Source organism: Anser cygnoides, chromosome 2, assembly GCF_040182565.1.
Source record: "Anser cygnoides isolate HZ-2024a breed goose chromosome 2, Taihu_goose_T2T_genome, whole genome shotgun sequence".
Classification (NCBI taxonomy): domain Eukaryota; kingdom Metazoa; phylum Chordata; class Aves; order Anseriformes; family Anatidae; genus Anser; species Anser cygnoides.
In genome coordinates this window covers 68783761-68803993 of record NC_089874.1, presented here as the reverse complement: position 1 = coordinate 68803993, position 20233 = coordinate 68783761, and the positions used below count along the sequence as shown (strand labels likewise).

Genomic DNA, 20233 nt, shown 5'->3' with positions numbered 1-20233 from the left:
TGGAAATGAAAGGTGGTACAGGATGACTTCTCACAGCATAGGTTGGGACAACAGCAGCTAACAATCTTGCTTCTTTGCTGATAGGTGATGCTTATTGCTTCAATGCCCAGGATGCAAATGTGACGCGAAACCTGTGAACTTTGGTAACTAAGGAACAGTTTGATCATGTGCTCTTTCTCTGCCAAAGGACACGGTAATCTCTTGTCAACAGGCAGGCTAGATGAGAGGGGACTGTAAAGTTTTAATATGCCCTAAGTTGTATTGCCCTGAAGCCTTGAAAATGTTGGCAAAGGCTTTAGTAATATTTAAAGCTATTTCACCAGAAGTGTTTTAATTTAGGGAAATAGTTGCAAAGTAGGGGTACTTTTTTTTTTTAAAAAAAAGAAACAACAAAAAACCAAACAAACAAAAACAACCCCTCTACCTCCTAAAAATAAGTTTAAATTGCTTTCAGTTGTGTCTACCCAACCTTTAGCCCATCATTCTTGTCTTTTCTTTTGAGGTTTGAGTCCTTATTACAACTGGTGAGAGAAGAAAAAAAAATTAGCCAACTCTTCTTATTTTTGCCAAAGCTTCTGTGGCAAGGGAAGAAGAATGGTAGAAAAGTGTATAGGCACAGTCTTTTCAAGCAATGTTTGCAATTAGCATGCATGGTTTTATTTCTTTTTTAAATCATTGCAGGGCTTGGAGCTTCTTTTTGAAACAGCCTCCTTGCATGCTACAGACTGCTAGACAGTGGCAGACTCTGGCAGTGGTAGACTCTGGCAATGCAGAGCCTGTAGACTGGGGCAGTTTGTTCAGTGGGAGCATTGCACCATCTATGCTTCCCCTCCATCGAAACCTGTGTTTTGTTTATCATGCAAGTTGCAGAGTTACTTTGTATGCTTGGAGGCATGATTAGTATGGGCTGGTATGTGGAGAAGAGATGGAGAGATGTCAGAGAAGGAATTTTTTTTTCAAACTTAGGTTTCTGAGTCGTGTCTTTTTGTTTCCCATAGAACTCTTCCCTGTGTTGTGACAGTGCATTGACTTTTTTTCTTTGTTTTGTTTTGATTAAACCAAACAAGCAAGTTCTCTCTTGCTACATAAAGCCAATAGGATTAAGTAGCACACTTGCTCAGGAATGTTAGGACAGAGTTGCTGGAAATGCCCATGTAAAAATTATTTTGCTGTAATAAAAATAATCAGACAGACCTAAAAATTATATCGTTTGATGTCTGGGTCCTGAGACTGACTCTGACTCCAGTGATCTATAGCATTTTATACTTCACTTTCGTCACTGATTTATGGGAATGACCCCATAAATCACCTGACAACCCCCATATGTCTGACAACCCCCATATGTCTTCAATGCCCTCACTTCATTTCCAGCTTTTTCAAGCAATCTTTGAAATTGCCTGTTCGTTTCTCTGCTGCATGACTAGTCTTTTGATATAGGAATCTTTCTTTTTTCCCTTTCTCTGTAACTCTATTGTCAAATGGCAAAATTGCTGCAGGTTTTTTTTCCTGTTGCTTTTTTCTTCCATTCATAATTCATAATCTGTCACTGAAGTGTATCTTTTTTCCTTCAATTTTTCCCCTATTTTTCTTTTGTTGAAAAAATTCCTATGTCCTACTGCAAGTTTCCTGCAGTGCAGGAAGAAGTGGAGACTGTCTCGTGTTACTGGTGTTGACTGGTCTCTGTTGGTCTTAGGAGAGTTGAGCTGTTTGTGTTCAGGTGCAAAAGGTATGGTCCAGCAGCTAGTGTCTCCTTGAGGTTTTGTGATTTGCTGCTGCAGTCTTAGCTGTTTTTGCTGGTTCATTGATTGCAGATAACAGATTTTTCACAACCTCAATTTGTCCTTGTAGAACAGTTTGGGATTCTTGAACTTTTTCTCCCCACCATTGTTTACTTTTGAATTTTTTTCTGCTGTGGTGAGAGATAGGTCCTAAATGTGTATCTTACAAGCAAAAGGTACCTCTGTGCCTTGCATTTTCTCTCTGCCCCCTTCTTCTTCCCCCTCCCTTAAAAAACAAAACAAAACAAAAAAACCCACTTGCTTTTCTTTAGACTTTGCAGATAATTAAGTTGTACTGCTCTTGATTTTTGACATGAAGCAATGAATTTCCATGTTAACTCAAATAACTCACTGTGATTTTTTTTTGTAAAAATGGCACTGGTCTAGATTATTCTTCAATTTTATTTGTTTTCCTTTCTCTCTTGACTACTGTTTCATGGATCAGTAAAACTGTTAGAAAGGTATTGAGATACCAGTTATGTGAAGTCGTTCTGGAATGGGCAGCAGTGATGCCAGACCTTCTGAGAGATTGTTGCCATAGGACACATGGGCATCCACAGCTTCTCTGGGCAACCTGTCCCAGTGCCTCACCACCCTCACAGTGAAGAATTTCTTACTTATATCTAATCTAAATCTACTTTTTAAAAAAATTACTTTATTTTAAAGCCTTTGTCCTGTCACTACACTCCCTGATAAAGAGTCCCTCTCCATCTTTCTTGTAGGCCCCCCTTTGGGTACTAGAAGGCTGCTGTAAGGTCTCCCCAGAGCCTTGTTTTCTCCAGGCTGAACAACCCCAACTCTCTCAGCTTAATTCATAAGAGAGATGCTCCAGCCCTCTGATCATCCTTGTGGCCATTCTCTGGACTCAAACATCTTAAGCAATAACAGAATATGAGAAAACAGGTAACAGGAAGCTTGAACTTGCATCAAAGCTGAAAGTATCAAGGCCTAAAACTTCCAAATAGCAGGATAAAATGCGATGCTGTGCTTGGTGTGACACTTCAGAAGATGAGGTATTGCACCTAGGAATTCCCTTCCCCATCTCCGCAGGTAGCATGCAGAGGCACCTGGCTACCCAAATGTAATTGTCCTTGTGTTCAGTTCCTGAACTGTGATCTGCCAACTAGAAACAGACACTATCGTAAACATTTGAGTAGGACTGAAAGGTGTCTTTTTTTTTTGTTCTTCATGGAGGAGATCAACAATGAACCACTAGATGGAGCTAAGCATATGCAGGACTGGAAAATGGAGAAGGTTTCTGGAAGAATCGGCAGTTACTTTACAGGCTTATAAAGTTATGGAAGAATTTTGGGCATTTTATTTGTTTTACTGTATTTGTTGACTAACGACCAAGAAACTAAATCTCTAGAAACTCCCTCAAAGAAAGAGCTGCTGTTTAGAGTATTTGCTCATTAAAAAAAAAAAAAGCACAACTTACTCTGTAAAAAATGTTTAGCATATTTAAAGTGCTGCTCTATTACTTATGAAACTAGTACTCAGTATTTAATTTTACACAATGTGGAAAAAAACCCACAGGTATTACAGAGAGAAATATACTATAAACTATGGTAGCAAAAGTGGTATTTTTTGTCTGTTGGCATATCTCTGAAACACAAGAGAAAAACCTGTGACTTTTAAAGAAAAAGGTGGTTATAGGATAAAGCTTAGAAATTGTATGTAAATGGAGAGCAAGTGCTATTACTCAAATGAAAAAATACTGTTTCAGGTATGAAAAAGGAATGCCACATTCCTTTATAAATTCATTATTCTGTGGCTAATGCAGTACATTATTAGGAACTGACGATACATTTGTACAATAGTATATAGGAATTATACATTGCTAAAACTAAAAGTTTTGAAGTAAAATGATTTGAGGTCATAGCTAGCTGTAGAAAATATATCGAGGGATTTAAATTTATTAGTAACAATTTTTAAAGCAGTCTCTGAGATGCTTTCATATCACGGTTCATTCTGTAGCGTTTCACATAAATTTTTCTCCACTTTCTTCTCCACTAAAATTTGCCTTTTTTCTGGCCTTGTGAGACAGCATGGGACATGCATTAAAACTATTTCTGGAAGAATTTTCTGTCTTATTCCATCTTGAGTCTAAGGGAGCTTGAGAAACCCTTCTGTTCCCATCTCAGCCACCATTGGGCATATTTAGACCTTCAGACTTGTTACTAGGATAAATTCTTAAAATTTTCCCATTTTTTCATAAATTACAGTTTAAAAGGTGTAGTTAAAGTGCAGTTAGAATACTTTTGTGTTAACCTGTAATTTACTTACCAGTAATAAATAACTTGTTCAGTAGCCTGAAAAGGAAAGTGTATAAAGAATTACTGTCTTTCTGTAGAAGTCTTTTAGATGGTGCGAAACTTGTAATGAAATTAATACCTACTTGTCTTTATTTAGCTAAAACAGGTGCAGCTCTGCTAGAAGCATTTTTCAGTGAATGAGTTGCTACATAAACAGGCACGTTAATTCAACCCAGATAGAGATTTATCTCTATTGCAGGGTTGTCAAAGATTCATAGTCTGATGGTATTTTATGGTAAAAACTGCAACCCCTTTTTCCTATTAGTGTCACTGCCCTATGTCTTCCTTCTCATTTTATACTTTTGTCTGTGCCTTTTCCTTTGCAAGAGAGAAGTAGAAAGCGATAACTCTGAAGTTCTTGTTGATATCAGGCCTTGTTGCTCATTAATGAATAATAAACATTAGTCATGTTTGCTGATGGACTTGAGATTGCTCTGCCTTTACTTCTTAGCAAAATGCTGTGCGTTATACCAGCCAGATTTCAACAGAAGCTTTGGACATAGTTAAACCTACCAAAGAGACTTGGCATACTCCACAAAATATCCAATAATATCCGCCCCCCCCCCCCCCCCCCCAAATGTCAGTTGTTATTCTGTAGTTATTTTTTATTTGATGCTAATGTTCATACCAACTAGCCTGTTTTCTTCTTGTTTGCTTATAGGAACAGCAGGTACCAAAAGCATTGCTAAGTCAAGATACATCACTCCTTTTCCTTAATCCTTTAGGCCAACTTCCCTTTGAAAGAATAAAACTAGGTTTATCTGTTCTTCACAAGTCCATTTTGTTTACCACATCACTGTTACTTTTTAGATACAAATCATTCAGTAGCTTTTCTGGCATTTTTCGTAGGCATGGAGTTAGGTTGGCCTGTAATTTTTTTGTATATTTTCCCACTATTCTTTTTCTGCTTTGTAAGAAAGATAGTATTTTGAGTCATATATAGGTAATACAGAAGAATTTTGTATTTCGAAGCAATAGTTTTGAAAATAACATAGCTATTAGAGCTGAAGGCAAACCAAAATTATTCCACAGTAATAACCTAGATAATGGTATAATGGAAAGGGAAAGCAAGTATAATATGATACTGGATTTTTTTGAGGTAAGTTGTTTGTTTGTTTGTTTTAAATAGTTATCTACTTTGATTTAAAACATCACCAATCAGCTTGCTCCTCTGCTTGAAATCTAGGTAAATTGCACAAAACCAAATTAATGTTGAATGTATTTTCATGTGGTTTGCATATTCATTAAGTGCACATTTACTTTGTTCTGAAAAAAAAGTGAGTTAATTGAGTACTTTGGAAACAACTAGATTGGCAAAGAAATAAAATATACAGAGTGGAAAATGTGCATTTTGGTGTCTGACCATGTTGCTTAGACTCTATAATAGCATACAAATTTTAAGCTTTGGCTTTTCAAACAGGGGCTTAAGGTTCTGGCATTTGTGAGGAAATATTAACTAATGTTAATGATATATTGAAGCGTTATTTTTTTTTGTATTTGTTCATGTGTATATATTTCTGAGTGTGGTGTTTTCAATATCGTGTTCATGTGAGGGTTCCTGTTTTTCTTGATTGTTGAAAGCAGTGTTTTCTGCACTTTCTTTTCCTCTTGGGTAGTTCTTACAAAATTAACTCTGGAACCTACAAACAAACCCAAACAATAAGAAAAGTGTTGCTCAAGAGGTTCTTTGCTTGACTAACCACAGTTTTGGTTTTAGAAATTTTTCTCAAGTCTGCACTATATGGAGCAGTGGCAGCAGTCCTATTAGAGGGATCACAAACCTGGGTGCAGAAAGTAAATGCATGGAGAATGAGTTTTCCTATTCTCTCGAATCCTTATTTAAGCTGTATCCAACCTTAATTTTAATGTCTGTTCCTGCTATGACTGCCACTTAGCACATTCCTAAGGCAAATCTCTCATCGCCTTTCTGCAAGTGCTATAAGATACAACAGTTCTCCTAATAGTTGTTAGGTAACATGTTTCTTTATTATCTTGCAACTGAGAGTATTTTTATCTTCTGGGAGATATTCTGCATTGAGGTTGTGGTTTCTGGAGTCCTGGAAATAGGAAAGGGGTGTTTTCTCAAATCCTGATCTGCTTATTTGGCAGTTTTATTACTTGGTTGAAATGAGGCTCAACTTTGTCCAGGTTTCCAAGCACCTTAGCATCCTCTTCTGTGACCATTCATCCCATGTTGTTTTTCCAGCACCCGCATTGCTTTGGGTCAGTGAAGACTTTTAGGACCTAGATGTAGTATCATTTGAGGCTTACACATTTTGAAGGTCTATGTAGTGGCAACAGTATGGACCTGTCAGCCAAGCTGGTGTGCCCGTGTAAACTGGGTGGTAAATCTGCTAAGGGCTGCATGATTCTTTCTGTAAGCTTATTTCTGACCACCACTTGTGTGGGTATTCATCTCTGCACAAATCTACTGCCACTATACTACTGGCAGCTGACTCTTAACTACTTAAATTTTGGAATAGATGTTATGATTTCAAAATGGCAGTACCAAAATGTGTTTTTGGATGGATATGGACTCCTTCAGACTTAGTGCAAAGTAATAAGCCTTATTTCGTTACTCATTTTAATACCTTCTGCCACAGGAAGTACTCTAGAATTCTTTCTGTATTTTACTGATCTGAAGACCAGTTTGGACCAGGTTTACAGATCCCTGGGGTGTGTAGTGCAAATAATTATTTGGAGTTCTGGTTTAGTCTTAGTTTCTTAATGGAAAATGACGTTCTCTTTCTATAGGTATGTGCCCTGGAACTACCATGAACCCCAGATGGGTGTGTATGATTTCTCTGGTGACAGAGATCTGGAGTATTTCCTGCAGCTTGCTGATGAAACTGGCTTGCTGGTGATCCTGAGAGCTGGACCTTACATCTGTGCAGAATGGGATATGGTACAGCCTTTTGTTACAACTATGTTGTTACAACTATCTTGTTTCTAGAGTAAATCTAATGCAAGTATTTCTGTCTTAAAGTAGACAAACATACTAATGTCCTAGACAAGACTCTTGGTTTAGCATATTTAAACCCACGTGTCCTAAGTGACTTCTTACAATGCAACTTAGTAGTTGTGCTGTTCCATGGGAAATTATGACTTGCTTATGTAAAACAAATCTTCAGTTTCGGTACATGTTTTGATAACATGTTGAATTCTTCTTATATCCTAAAAACAATCACTGAAACGGTTCTGATTTTTTTCCCAGGGAGGTCTTCCAGCATGGCTGTTGGAGAAAGAATCTATTGTTCTCAGGTCTTCTGATTCAGGTAAGAGCATCAGAAAGGACTGGCAAAAATATAATTCAGCAGCAAACTGACTTGCTCTTTGAGGTTATTTCCAGGTAATTCGTATTTCAAGATTGTGATTAAAAATTGTGTGTTCAATAAATAGGTGGAATAAACAAAACAGGGTTGAAAATCATGCGTCTTCTGTGATTACAGAATTGTAAGACTTAGCCCTTCAGGTTCTTGTAGATGCTTCTTATCCTAGAACCAGTGCTTTCTCAGCAGTTGATTTGCCAAGAAAATGAATGTACAAATTATGCAGTCTGCTTCTTCATTCCTCCCTTTCCAGACCTTTTCTGAGGAACTTCTGAAACAACCATCAGTTTCAACCAAACTTCAAAACTGTTATGTTTCAAACCTATTAACAAGTTTTGTAAAATTGGTAATGTTGGTTTATTGTTACCATTGAAGAAAAGGCAGGTAGCTCTCAGCATTGAGTTTTTCAGCAGTCAGCTGGCTCTTCTTTGTGGGGTTCTTCCTGCCTGCTCAGTGTGCATGTAAGTCCAGAGCTAGTTAGAGCACTCTTATGTGCTACCTGGTCATGGACAGGATGTGTAAAGATAAGATGAGACAGGATATTAATGTGGTTGTTGGGGAGAGAATAAGGGGACAAAGACATAGATCCATACTGTACCTGACTTCTGCTCATTGTGGGAGAAATTATCTGTTTAAAAGAGTAGTCCAGATGTAGCTACATTTGTTGAAATGCATTAGGACAACTTCTGTGATGACATTGAAGTCTTTCTGGTGATTTTCAAAGTTCATCAGTATTTAAATGTTTTATTATTTAGTAAACTGCACTGGAAGCTGACACTTTTAAACAAGTGTAAGAGCACATTAGTTCATTAAATGACGTTCTAAATACATTAAGTGTATCAGAAATTTATATTTATGCATTTTACTTGGTAAAAAGTACCTTTATACAATAAAACAACAACAACAAAAACACGTAAAGAAGTAGAAAAATAATGAACCATTTATACTTTCTGTATTACAGATTACCTGGCAGCAGTAGAGAAATGGATGAGTGTCCTTTTGCCAAAGATGAAGCCTCACCTCTATCAAAACGGAGGTCCAATCATCATGGTGCAGGTAAAAGGGGATTTATGAAAATCAAATAAACCCGAGCAGCACAGATGCTTATATTGTTCTTGTGGATGTTCCATGGGTATTGGGTAGTAATGTACACAGAAGTTCCTTAGCAGCTTCAGGTAGCTGCAAGAATCAGTGGAGTCCCTTATCGTGAAGAACTGAATGCACTGTCTGCAGAATTCAGAGTGCACTTGTCTGCTCTGTCAAAGTTGCTTCCCACAATTACAGAAAGCCGTAGAGGAAACTCGTGGAGTTTTTTAGATGTGATTCTTAATCCAGTTCTCACGTAAGGCCAAAATATATTAGTTACGTGAAACCATCTGACAGGAGGGCTTGCTGCAGATAGAAGCAAAACCAGTATGAAATAAGCCTAAAACTTGTTACAAGAACAGTTTCAAAATTTAGGCTTTTCAGTTCTTAGCACATAACTTGAGCTGTAAATGTTTCAGGACACAGTGCTGTGCATTCGAGGTGGATAGTTTCTTTTAAACTACTAGGTAGGTGGTAGTATTTTTCCATTTTCTTAGCATTTGGCCATAGCAAAAGCTCTGTGATTCTTATTTTAAACTCCCTGTCTTGCTTGAATATGATAGGAGACTCTTCTTAAAAAATTTTCCAAGATGATTGTTCTTTAATAATGTGTTATCTCTATTCAGCGAAAGCACTGAGTTAGAAATAAGATGTTTATAACAGGAGTTTCAGAAATAGCATTCAGGTGTGTGTGGCATTGGATCTGGAGCTTGAAAGGCAATCCCCTTAAGAAAGGGACAGGATATGTACCTCTCATTAGCAGCAGGGTTGTCTCTTTCCCCTCAGTCTTTTGAGTCTGTTGCAGAGCTTTATTCATATATCTCTGCTCTGGAAGTCCAGTTCCACTGCAGTTCTGATCATGTTATATGACCTGTTCTATGCTTTTATTGCTCTCTTTGGGAGGTAGGTCATAGCTCTTCATTTTGAATAGGGACTATGTTTTGATTACTGTTGCGAAGTAGTTAGGGTAGATATTTTATGTGGAGTTGAAGGCTGATTTTGTAGGAAAATTACCCCCACACAGTGACTGCTGCAGTGTAAGATACAGGTGAGATGAATGAGTGCCTACAAGTGGTCCCTTTTGTTATTCTTCAGGTCTGGAATTCAAGTGGCATTTTCAGCATTGCTATCAAAGGAAGAGGAGGGGTAGATTTGGACTTCCCTTTTTCGGAGTTGGATGCAGACTGGAATTGGCTACTGCTTTACTGACTTGCTTTCTCTGTGCAGGTAGAGAATGAGTATGGAAGCTACTTTGCTTGCGACTACGATTATCTGCGTTCTCTTCAGAAACTCTTTCGCCAGCATCTTGGGGATGAGGTGGTACTGTTCACAACTGATGGTGCAAGCCAGCTTTACTTGAGATGTGGAGCTCTTCAGGGTTTTTACGCAACAGTGGACTTTGCCCCAGGTTGGAGAGAGCTGTTTGTTACCAAAAAATTAATTAGAAATGTGCACACTGCGATAATTTGCAGTGATACAGGCCTGAAGAATGGCCAGGCAACCGTAGTGTGTTCAGAAAGTGCCCGTTTGATAGAACAGGAGAGCGAATGCTGTGAACATTCATATACTGCACAGACTTGACAAAATAGGCTTAAGGCACAAGAAACAAACCCCAAGATAGGTTTTTTCTTTTTTTTTTGTCTTGTGGCTTCTAATGTGCATTATTCTCTCTACAGTCAAAGATATATGTCTAGTAGGAATCCATTTTCTTATAAATGGATCGAAATTAAGAACTCCTTCATGTATGTCATTTATGAGATGATGAGCTGCTTATGGAAGTAATTTCCAGTCCCTGTGCTTGAGCCAGTAGGGTTGCTCAGAGGTGAAACTCCTCTTTACAGACTGCCTAGCTTTTGTTCTTCCCCATCATCTTGCTTCCACAAGCCCAGGCCTATAGTTTCCAATGTCTGAGTAGTAATTCTGTCACATCTCAGTTTTATGTTTCCAGGATGTCATTTCTGAGAAGAGCTGGGTTTTCAGAGGATGTGTCTTAAAAGCAGAGATGTGTGTGCGTGCTTGCATATGTCATAGATGATACAATAGAATGGCTGGGTTTGGAAGGGACCTTAAAGTTCCAACCCCCTGTCATGGGCAGGGATGCCACCTGCTAAATCAGGTTGCCCAGGGCCTCATCATGTATGCATTTATGTATATATTTTAACTAAGTTCTGCAACTTGAGCACTAGAATCAAGTGTATAGATTCCTGTATTTTCTGAAGTAAGGTTCTTGTCTCTCTTTTTGCTAGATGTTGGAAGGGAGATGAGAAACCTATTTCAGTAAAATGAGGTCTGCAAAAGTCATGGATGTAGCAACTCAATCTTACTTCCATCTGTTTATAGGTGGCAATGTCACAGCAGCATTCTTAGCTCAAAGGAGCAGTGAACCTACAGGCCCTTTGGTATGTCTTTTCACTTAAATTCTTTTATCATTCCTAGTCTTAGTGGCTAATAATAGAGGAGTTGGCAACAGTGGACAGTTTCTTAAGGACATACTTACAAAGATGTCATTTCCATGTCAGTCAGAAAAACTGAACTGAGGAGCTTATCTGTGTGTAGGTCAAATCCACATTAACTGCTGTTCTGCAAATATTAGTATAGTCTTAGAAGATACTAATTTTCAGTATTTTTCCTTGCTAAGACAAATGTTTACAAAGCAGCGGAAACAGTAAGTATGATTAGATGTGAGTTAGTCAGCTACATGTGTGGGTGGAAGTTAAAAGCCAAATTAAAAGGGCAGGTTAAAAGTTGCTTCCTGTTTTCAGCTACCCTAGAGTTTCTACACAAGCTATAATGGGATGTGAGATCACTGGAAGACATTTTGACAAAGGTAGAAGGCCTTTGAGGGTGCAAGCTTATTTCTGTGCTACGCAATTGTTTAGAACAGAGTTTCAGTGTTTGAAAGATTTATTTTATGTTACATCTGGTCTACATATATTAATCGAAAGAGAATGTATTCCTTCCATCATTTATTTTTGTGCCAAACATCTGAGCTTAGCGTTTAGCATCAACACGTTCAGTTTGATGGGTTCTAAGGAAATGCATACTCTCTGGTACTTAAGCAATCATTTTCGAAGTGTACACATAAAATTATTTAAACAATTCTCTATTATCTTTGAGTTATCTTCTGGAAAGGACTGATTTTAATATATACTCTGCTATATTTATTGTAATTTTAAAATGTCTAAAATGAGTCAAGGTACCTTTTTCCTTCCTTTACAGTTAGTAACCTAAGTCACATTGTGTTCTGTTCTTGTTTCCTCTTCATGTTTTCCCTTCCTTTTTTGCCCTTCCTCCTTTCAGGTTAATTCTGAGTTTTATACTGGATGGTTGGATCACTGGGGGCACCGTCATTCTGTTGTGCCTGCACAAACCATAGCTAAAACACTTAATGAAATCCTGGCATGTGGTGCTAATGTTAACCTGTAAGTGTGTGTTCAGTAGATGATAATTTGGGGGGAGATTTTTTTTCCCAATTCAGCACAACCTGATTTAATTGGATGGCTTTTTTGTTTGTTTTTAGGTACATGTTTATAGGTGGAACTAACTTTGCCTATTGGAATGGTAAGAAATAATTTAAATGATTCTGATGATATAGGGGAACTGCTTATGTGTTAGATAGTAAAAGAATAAGCTATGCCTGCTTTCACATGGCAAAAGATGACTGCATTAGCAGTTCTCTGTCTATTGCCAGTACGTTCTACTAAACTGGCATGGTATTTACCTTTGCAAAGGGTACTTCTGCTTTACTCAATACTGTGAAACTCTTGAAAGGTGGATACATTTGTTTCTCTCCAGAATATTTCTGAAGCCCGTGTAACACAGCAGTGTGAGCTCAGAAGGATGTTGTCTTCCACAGGGAATATATTCTTTATGCTGAATCCCAAGTGCCAAGGTCTACTTTGAATCTAAAAATGTAGTACAGTCCAGTTGTGACTGGAGAGAATTCTGAAAGTTGAACCGCTTGGAGAGAGAAAACAACAACAAAAAAAACCCAACCACAATTCTTTCACCATTTTTATTGCTTTTTTTCCCCACCTCTCTTAGGTGCCAATATGCCTTATATGCCACAGCCCACTAGTTATGACTATGATGCTCCACTGAGTGAAGCAGGGGATCTGACTGAAAAATATTTTGCCTTGAGGGAAGTCATTGGTATGGTGAGTGTCCCTAGGATATGTTTAGAATGGTTCTTTGAAATAGAATGGTTCTTTGAAACATTCTGGGTGTACTGCAAACTCTTGCTCTTGTGTTGTTTTAATTTGCTTCTGGATTTACTGTTCTCTGTAGGTAAAGGAAGTAAATTGGCACAAGGTGGTTAGGCCAACTCAACTGTTTGTTGTTTAAAAAAAAAGTGGGGGGGGAGATCTTGTACCTCTCTGGTTGTACCTCTACTGTCCTAAAGGCTCCCTCCTTTTCAGAGGAAGGGATCCAGTTGCAAGTCTGACACTGAAATGATTCAACTCTGCTTTTTTGCTGGGTTTGCATTCTTTCAATTTGAGATCAGTAAGCTGATTTGCCTTACTTGATCAGATGAGAACCAGTGATGGCAGAAGGGGAGCAGAGGGAGACAGGAAGCATATGTCTGAGAGTAGAGATGGAGGAGAAGTGAGCAGGGCTTTTCCCTTGCAGCATTGATCAGGCACTGAGCTCAGGCTGGTCACTTGGTGTCAGCCTGGTAGTGCTGCAGCTTTGATCTTTGGCTGCCTGTCATATGCTTCACGTTGTGTTTCTGTGTCTCTATAAGAAGGAGCATGCTTATCCAAATGAACACATCTTGCTTTTGTGATGCCACAAATGATAGATCATGGGTGGTACCAACTTTGCTGTAAAAATGCTTTGAAGTGGGTGGTATTTCTACAAACTGGAGTTTGAAGTGAAATATGGAAATTGTATCTGGATTTTGAATAGACTTGCATTGAACACCGTTCAGATAAGGCTTAAAAAAAGTCCCTGGGAATCTCAAGGCTAACTCTTATACTTTTTGCCCTTTTGCAGGTCAAAAACATTCATGTGCACTAGGAGATACTCTTTTGGTGGGAGTAGGTCTCCTGAAATTGTTACCCTGTTTCTAGGGTAAAGCATACCTTTATCTCCCTACCTGTAGAAGGCCTGCGGTGGAGTATTTTCTACCATGTCTCCATTATCCCTAAGCTTTCCATTCATGGGGTAATTTTGAGAGCCTTTCAAGGGGAACATACTGTCTTGACGCAGCTTTTCTCAAGAGAAGAATTCCCAAACTTCCTGTTTTTGAGTTGTTTTCTTCAAGGCAAGATCCCTATCAGAAATTTAAGTAGTGTTCTAGTGCAATGAGATAGCTTTGATAAGATCCGAAGCGTTAAGTGTAAACTAAGGTGTGTTGGGTCATGGTACAGCTTTTTTGGTGTGGTTTCTTTATCTTTTAACCTTCAATATCCATAGGATCTTGGTGAAGCTTTCCTGTCTCTGCTGTGGCTTCTCAACCCATAATAAATAGTCTATCAACTCCGTAGTTTGAGGTGAAGCTGACAGAAGAAAATGAAGTTGCCTGTAACTAATCACTGCATTCAGAATGTTAGCTGTGCTACAAGACTAGCTCACTTTAATCTTCCTTAACTGTTTCTTTCGGGTAATAAATGTAATAAAGAAGAAGGCTTTCAATCTAAAAAAAAAAAAAAAAAAACTATTTCAATTGCTGACAGCATTTTATAATTTTTACCATTTCGGCTGTAATTTTCTACTTTAGATTTCTTGTCTTGGGTGAATATAGTTTTTTTTTTTTTTTTTTTTTAAGAAAACTGTTTTGATTATTTTCAAATAGAGAGAGGAAGAAGTAAACCTGTTACCAGAAATATCAGTCAGGCTTTCATCAGTTCATAGTTGAGATTTGGCATGAGGGCATTGGGAATTATACTGCTGTTATTTGTTTAAAAAAATAAAATAGAACAACTAAACAAAAAGTTGTCTTGGTGCAGAGGCAAGCTTTAGAGCATGAGTTTTGTGCTGGATATAACACGTCTAAGCCCAGCAAATTATACTTTATGAAAAACCTTTTGTTTTAACTTGAAAGTGTCCCTGTAGTAAATACAATAATAGATAGGAAGAGTAGGCATAAAGCAAGGAACAAATAGTGGGAGGAGAGGGAGAAGGGGACAGTATGAGAAGAAGGTAACAAGGGTGTAGGCTCAGAAAGGAGGGGACTGGGGTACATGTCAGAGAGTTCTTGTCTAAATTTGCCTCTGCTTAGAGGTGTCCAAGAAAGCGATGGTCATCCTTTGCCCCTCCTCTCTCTAGAAATGCAGTAAGCTGATCTCAGGTGGTTATTGCTAGAGTTGTAGGGCACGAAGTGAACACAAGTAGCCTGACAGTCAGAGTGCTTCCCTGTCAGGTTTTCAGGTTTCTGTGGGACTGACAGCTAGTTGTCTAGTCCAGGAGCAGAGGGAAGCTGGGGAGGTTTGCTCATGGGTTTGTGGAGCTGTGGGGGAGGCTATGGTTGCCTGCTGCTATAGGGTTTGGAGGCTTCAGGTCTCCTTGGACTTTTTTTTTTTTTTTTTAAATCACTTCCATATTTTTGTTTCTGCAATAGCTTCCTGCTGGTCTAGCATGCTGAAACGGCCTGGCAAATAGGTCTGTTGATGCCTGGTGGTGGGGGAGAATATGTGAATACAGGCCAAGGGAAGGTGGGACCATATCTGCTGTCTAAGCTGATGTGGAGCTCTGCAGCCTGGAAAGCTGGTGGGGGCACCAGAACCTGGGATGAGAGGAGTGCATCAGATGGATACGTATGGGTGGGGTAAGAGGTGGTAAACTCCATAAACTGAGGCTGTCAAATGTATTGCTTGCCAATGCAGGATCCAGTACCAGGAGTATGGCAGCACAGAGGGGGTGTACTGGATGGGGTGAAGGCTGCAGCAGTTCAGTATGTCCCCTGAGGGCCCCTGGCAAGTGAAGCATAACTGAATGAATGGGTCTGTTTGACAAACTGGCTGTGGCTTATGTGGCATGTGAGGAGAGCAACTTGAAGCTGTTAAGACTGTCTTCATCTGAATTTTTCTACAGCCTCCTTTTTCTGTTTTCTGAGCTACTGGGGAGTAGAGGGTGCCCCAGCAGCCTGGTAGCTGCTAGCAAAGTTATTTTCTGCTGGCTGTGAGTTTTTCACAAGCAATTCTAAAAGAAACCAACCCAGGCAGTAATGGGTTAGCAGGCATGTGTGCGCACGCTGTGCATGGAGTATAACACTGAAAAAAAGACATAAAGCTAGTAATTCCCTTATGGAAGTGCCACTAAAGGAAGATGGAAGGGTCAGATGGAAATATTGCCCTGCAGACTTGGAAACGTTAACTCAAGCTCCCATTGACTTGGGGATGACTCGGGAAGGGCTGTAGGAGATGGTAATGCAAGCTGTAGCCACAGGAGGGCTCCAAGAACACTGATTCTTTGCAGCTCCTTAACTATGCTGCTGTTTTTTTCTTTATGGTTACCTCTAGGTGAGTATTTACTAAAAAATTAGGCTTACTACGTGTGAACAAGTAAGGTGGATTTTTTTAAACTTACTTTTGAGGCTAGATGCAGGTGTAATCCACTAGTGAGATTATCTACTTCTAGCTAAAGTTCTACTTCTGTAAGTTGTAAAGTAGAAAGTGAGAATTCATTTAAAACATGTTCATATTTAAGTTTCATGTGCATTTTTTTCTCTTTCCCTTTCTAGTATAACCAGTTACCAGAAGGTCTTATCCCTCCAACAACATCCAAATTTGCATATGGGAAAGTTCACTTGCAAAAGGTAAATTAACATCTGTAATATGCAAAGTATGTCTTTCTGTAATGCTGCATGTTTGCTTATTTGCAAAAATTGTGTTTGAGAGTATCATGGCAGTCTCTAGATACTGTACAAAATAGGAAGGAAAACCTTGAAAACAAACTGTCAGGAAGGAGAGAACAGAGCTTGGGAATTAAAAATCATGCCCTTCCTGGAAAATGAATAGATATGTTATCTGAATATAAAAAGATAATTTTTACTTTATTCTGTATGTACATGAAGTTTTACTGAACTGAAATGAATATATTCGTAACATAAGAAAATCATAGTTGTCTGAAAACTCTTGTATGTAAAGTAGCTGGGGGAACGGTAGCACAAGAGGTATGTTTCTGTAGCTAGAGATGCCTCTAAGGGTGAATAAATGGGTAGGATCTATGTATCTTTTAGGTAAATACTTTGAATTGTATGGAACACTTTCAATACATTTGAAACTCTTGTCAATACAGTTTCTTGCAAGATCTGTGAAAATCTGTAGCTATTGAAAGAAAGTAGTTTCCTGTCAAGGGAAAAGTGTGCAGACCCCAATCTTGTTAATTCCCCCTCTGACAACACAGGTGTAACTGGTCAGCACATGAGTAGCTGGGATTTGTCCGTAGCACCATCAATTAGTGCTGTGAATGGTTCTGTGAAATATAGTTGACAACTAGTGTCCTGCAATGAGTGCAGAATGTGGTTTAGGGGATTGAAGAGACAAACAGGTATTAACTTGGCTTTATTCATTCTGCTGCTTGCAGTCTAGTTGTTTTGAGATGGTGGGTTACTGTGGTTGGTGTACTGGATACTGTATTTCATAACATTTTGATTTATATTTTGTACTGTTAATTTGACAGACACCATTTCAGTCAATGACATATCTGATCTGTTATGCGCTGCAGCTGAAATGTTGCAAAATTTGGTAGTGATAAGGCTTTACAGGCTTTTTCAAGTCATCCTACTCAAGTGGTGGGCAGGAATCATTTTTTTGTAAAAATGATTCACCAGTGAAGCTGACACAGATCTATATCATTTTCAACTACCTCTGAGTATCTTCAGACCTTTTAGGCCAGGGTTGCCGTATGAGGTTTCACTGAACTGGCTTATATTTGGTAGTGACTAATTATATGCTGTTATCTACGCACCCGCCACTTCTGCTGCTGTCGTGGGTTGCAGACACTTGCGAGCCTTGCAATTAGATGTTGACTCTCTGTTTTCTCACGGATTATGACATTCAGATAGGGCTGTCCAATTTCACAGGAAAGACTTTCTCTTTCCTGCCTTCAGGAACAGAAAGCTGCAGGGCAGCTGGGTCAGAAACCTGCCTTAAAAAGGAGAAGCCAGGACAAATGACTTACACAAATATCACTGCTTTGACCTGGCTCTCACACTGGAAACCCTGTCACCTACTACACTTCCTGATTTTTTTGAGGAGAAGTGTGTTACTCTGTACCCACCAGTCCTAGGAAGCAAGATGGCATCTCTAAACTCACAGGTGTGAGGTTCCTATCATTGTCTGTGCATATATTGCCATCTGTACCAAAAGCTTCTAGAATTGTATAATGGGAAGAAAGCTGTTTTCTGCTCTGCAAACCCACTGTTTAACTGCAGCTGCTGTTTACTGCTCTGTTTGGTTAAACTGCAACATGGAACAAACCTCAAATCACAGAGGGTTTGTACTGTCTTGGTCAAAGTTCTCCTCTCAACTCCGTGACGCATTCTCACCGCTGCTGTGACAAGATCCGATATACCTTGTTGTCTGAAGAAGCATGAATGTGTCAGAGGGGGAATATTCAAATATTCATGATGCTTGGGTGTCCCTTCCAAATCAAGATATTCTATGATTCTATAATAGCAATCTTTCCAGCCATATTGTTATAACAGTGCTATAACAGGCACTATGTGAAAGTTTTGTTGTACAGTAAGGGTTCAGCAGTTAGTCTGCTATGCAAAGGGTCAAATCCACTGCTGTGAACCACCTCCTGTGATCCTTTTGCATAAAGGAAGAGGGAATGGAGACTCATGAAACCAGAGGAGGCTGCTCTCTAAATTTTTCCACCAGATATTCTGTGACAATTCAGTACCTGATCACCTGTTTAAGACATGTACTTGAGGAAAAGAGATCTTTGCCCATAGCCATCTAACTGATTTTTAGAGCTTTGCCATTCCCTGATCAGGCAGGTGTTCATCTAGAGCTACTGAATGATTTTAAAGAATTATCTTGGAGGTAATAAAATCCATTAAGAGATGTCTGGGGACGATGGCATTGCTATGGAAGAGGACAGGAAAGCAGGCAATGAGGAAAAAGCTTGTTGTAGAGATGGAAAAGAAGTGTTGAAGGTGAGGAATGAACGCAGGCAAAGGAAGAATGGCAGTAGATGTGCTCAAGAAATGTGAGCAAGAAGATGGGGTTTAAGACCCGGAACGTGGGGAGCATTCTTTCTGTAGGCAAATTGAGTCATAGTTAAGCTGAGGCAGGGGAGGTTTAGGCTGGGCAGCAGGAAGAGGTTCTTCACTGCGAGGGTGGTTGCACACTGGAACAGGCTCCCAGTGAAGTAGTCACTGCACCAAGCCTGTCTGAATTTAAGAAGAGATTGGACTGTGCACTTAGTCACATAGTCTAAGCTTTTGGGTAGACCTATGTGGTGCCAGGAGTTGGACTTGATGATCCTTATGGGTCCCTTCCAACTCGGGATATTCTGTGATTCTATGATTCTATGATCTGCAGTGTGTCTGGTGGCAGTGCAGGCTTGTGAGCAGGTGGTTGCTTCCGGTCACCATTTGGTGGGCACTAAGGAGTGCTTGGTTACAAGGAAATGCCTGCCCCAGCAGTGCAGCCTACTAACTTGTAGATTCTGGAGTTGTACGTGGTTCCTGGACTGTGGGGAGCTCAGGCAATACCAAACACCAGGATAGCAGGCAGCAGAGATGTTTGAGCTGGGGGCAGAGTTGAAGGGTAGAAATGGGTTAAGCAAACAGGATGCTGCTGGTTGGAGCTATTTTTTTGGAGTTTCTTTTTTCATATTTAGTCTTTCACTTTGAAGACCTTCCTCTGGAGGTTCCGAAAGTGTTACTGTCATTTGTTAGTCATCTGTTGGTGGGGTTTTTGTGTTTTGTTTTTGTTTTTACAGGTCATTTTTAAAAATTCTTGACAGTATTTGTAATTTTTTAAATTTACTATTTCTGTTGTGATACGGATTATCCACTAAGTAGCAATCATTAGGAACCTGCAGTAAAACCAGATCTTGCTTTTTTTCTGTACAGAACACTTAAGAGTGATAAAGTGAATAAAAGTAATCCATTAAAGTTGCAAAGAAACGACTTTCTACCAACCCAGTATGTAAATGAATCATATGTGGTCTACCTATGTGAAAAACAGAAGCCCCCTTGGTAGCGGGATCTTAAAAGAAAGTGAGGCAGACACCTTAACAAGCTAATAGTCAGTTCAGCAAGGCAAAAAGCAGCACTTATTGCCAGTTAGTAGGTCATTCAGGTGACCGTGTGCAAGTTAACATCACTTATGTTCATTTTTAATTTCATTGTCTGCCTGGGGTCTAGACTATGAATGTTCATAGGGTTTTTGCTTGGTTCTATCTTATCAGCTCCGTCAGTGTCTCTGCAAAGATAACCATCTCTTTAAAGATGCCATCGATTCCATCTCCTGTGGCCTACTGGGTCCCGCATTACAGTTTAACATTGCAAATGCTGAGCATTTGGGGAATTTTACTCTTTGAAAACTGGTTGTTATTTTAAGTAAAGCGCTTAAGATGAAAACAGAGGAGCAAGCTACTTTTCATCAAAAATTTGGAAGCTATCATTTGTCTGACAGTCTTTTGCCACGGTGAAGGTGCTTAGCTATGGGCTAGCGAAGGAGATCCAACCTCCAGGAATCGATGGCGTTACCCTATTACCCTTTATGTGCTTATGGCTGCCTCCTGCTTTCTTGTTCCTAATTAA

The 20233-nt window shown here is 39.2% G+C and overlaps 1 protein-coding gene across 9 annotated transcripts in view; it reads left to right on the top strand.

The window, feature by feature from the left end:
- The window catches only part of GLB1 (galactosidase beta 1), a 96348-nt gene that overhangs the window by 12059 nt on the left and 64056 nt on the right, over window positions 1–20233 (top strand). For all 9 annotated transcript variants that reach the window (XM_066992325.1, XM_066992324.1, XM_066992322.1 and 6 more), the window contains 9 exons: window positions 6848–6998; window positions 7308–7368; window positions 8384–8478; window positions 9736–9916; window positions 10849–10907; window positions 11809–11930; window positions 12029–12069; window positions 12553–12665; window positions 16193–16267. In XM_066992325.1, coding sequence (XP_066848426.1) covers window positions 6848–6998; window positions 7308–7368; window positions 8384–8478; window positions 9736–9916; window positions 10849–10907; window positions 11809–11930; window positions 12029–12069; window positions 12553–12665; window positions 16193–16267 — 898 coding nt within the window. The remainder of the gene's footprint in view (window positions 1–6847; window positions 6999–7307; window positions 7369–8383; window positions 8479–9735; window positions 9917–10848; window positions 10908–11808; window positions 11931–12028; window positions 12070–12552; window positions 12666–16192; window positions 16268–20233) is intronic.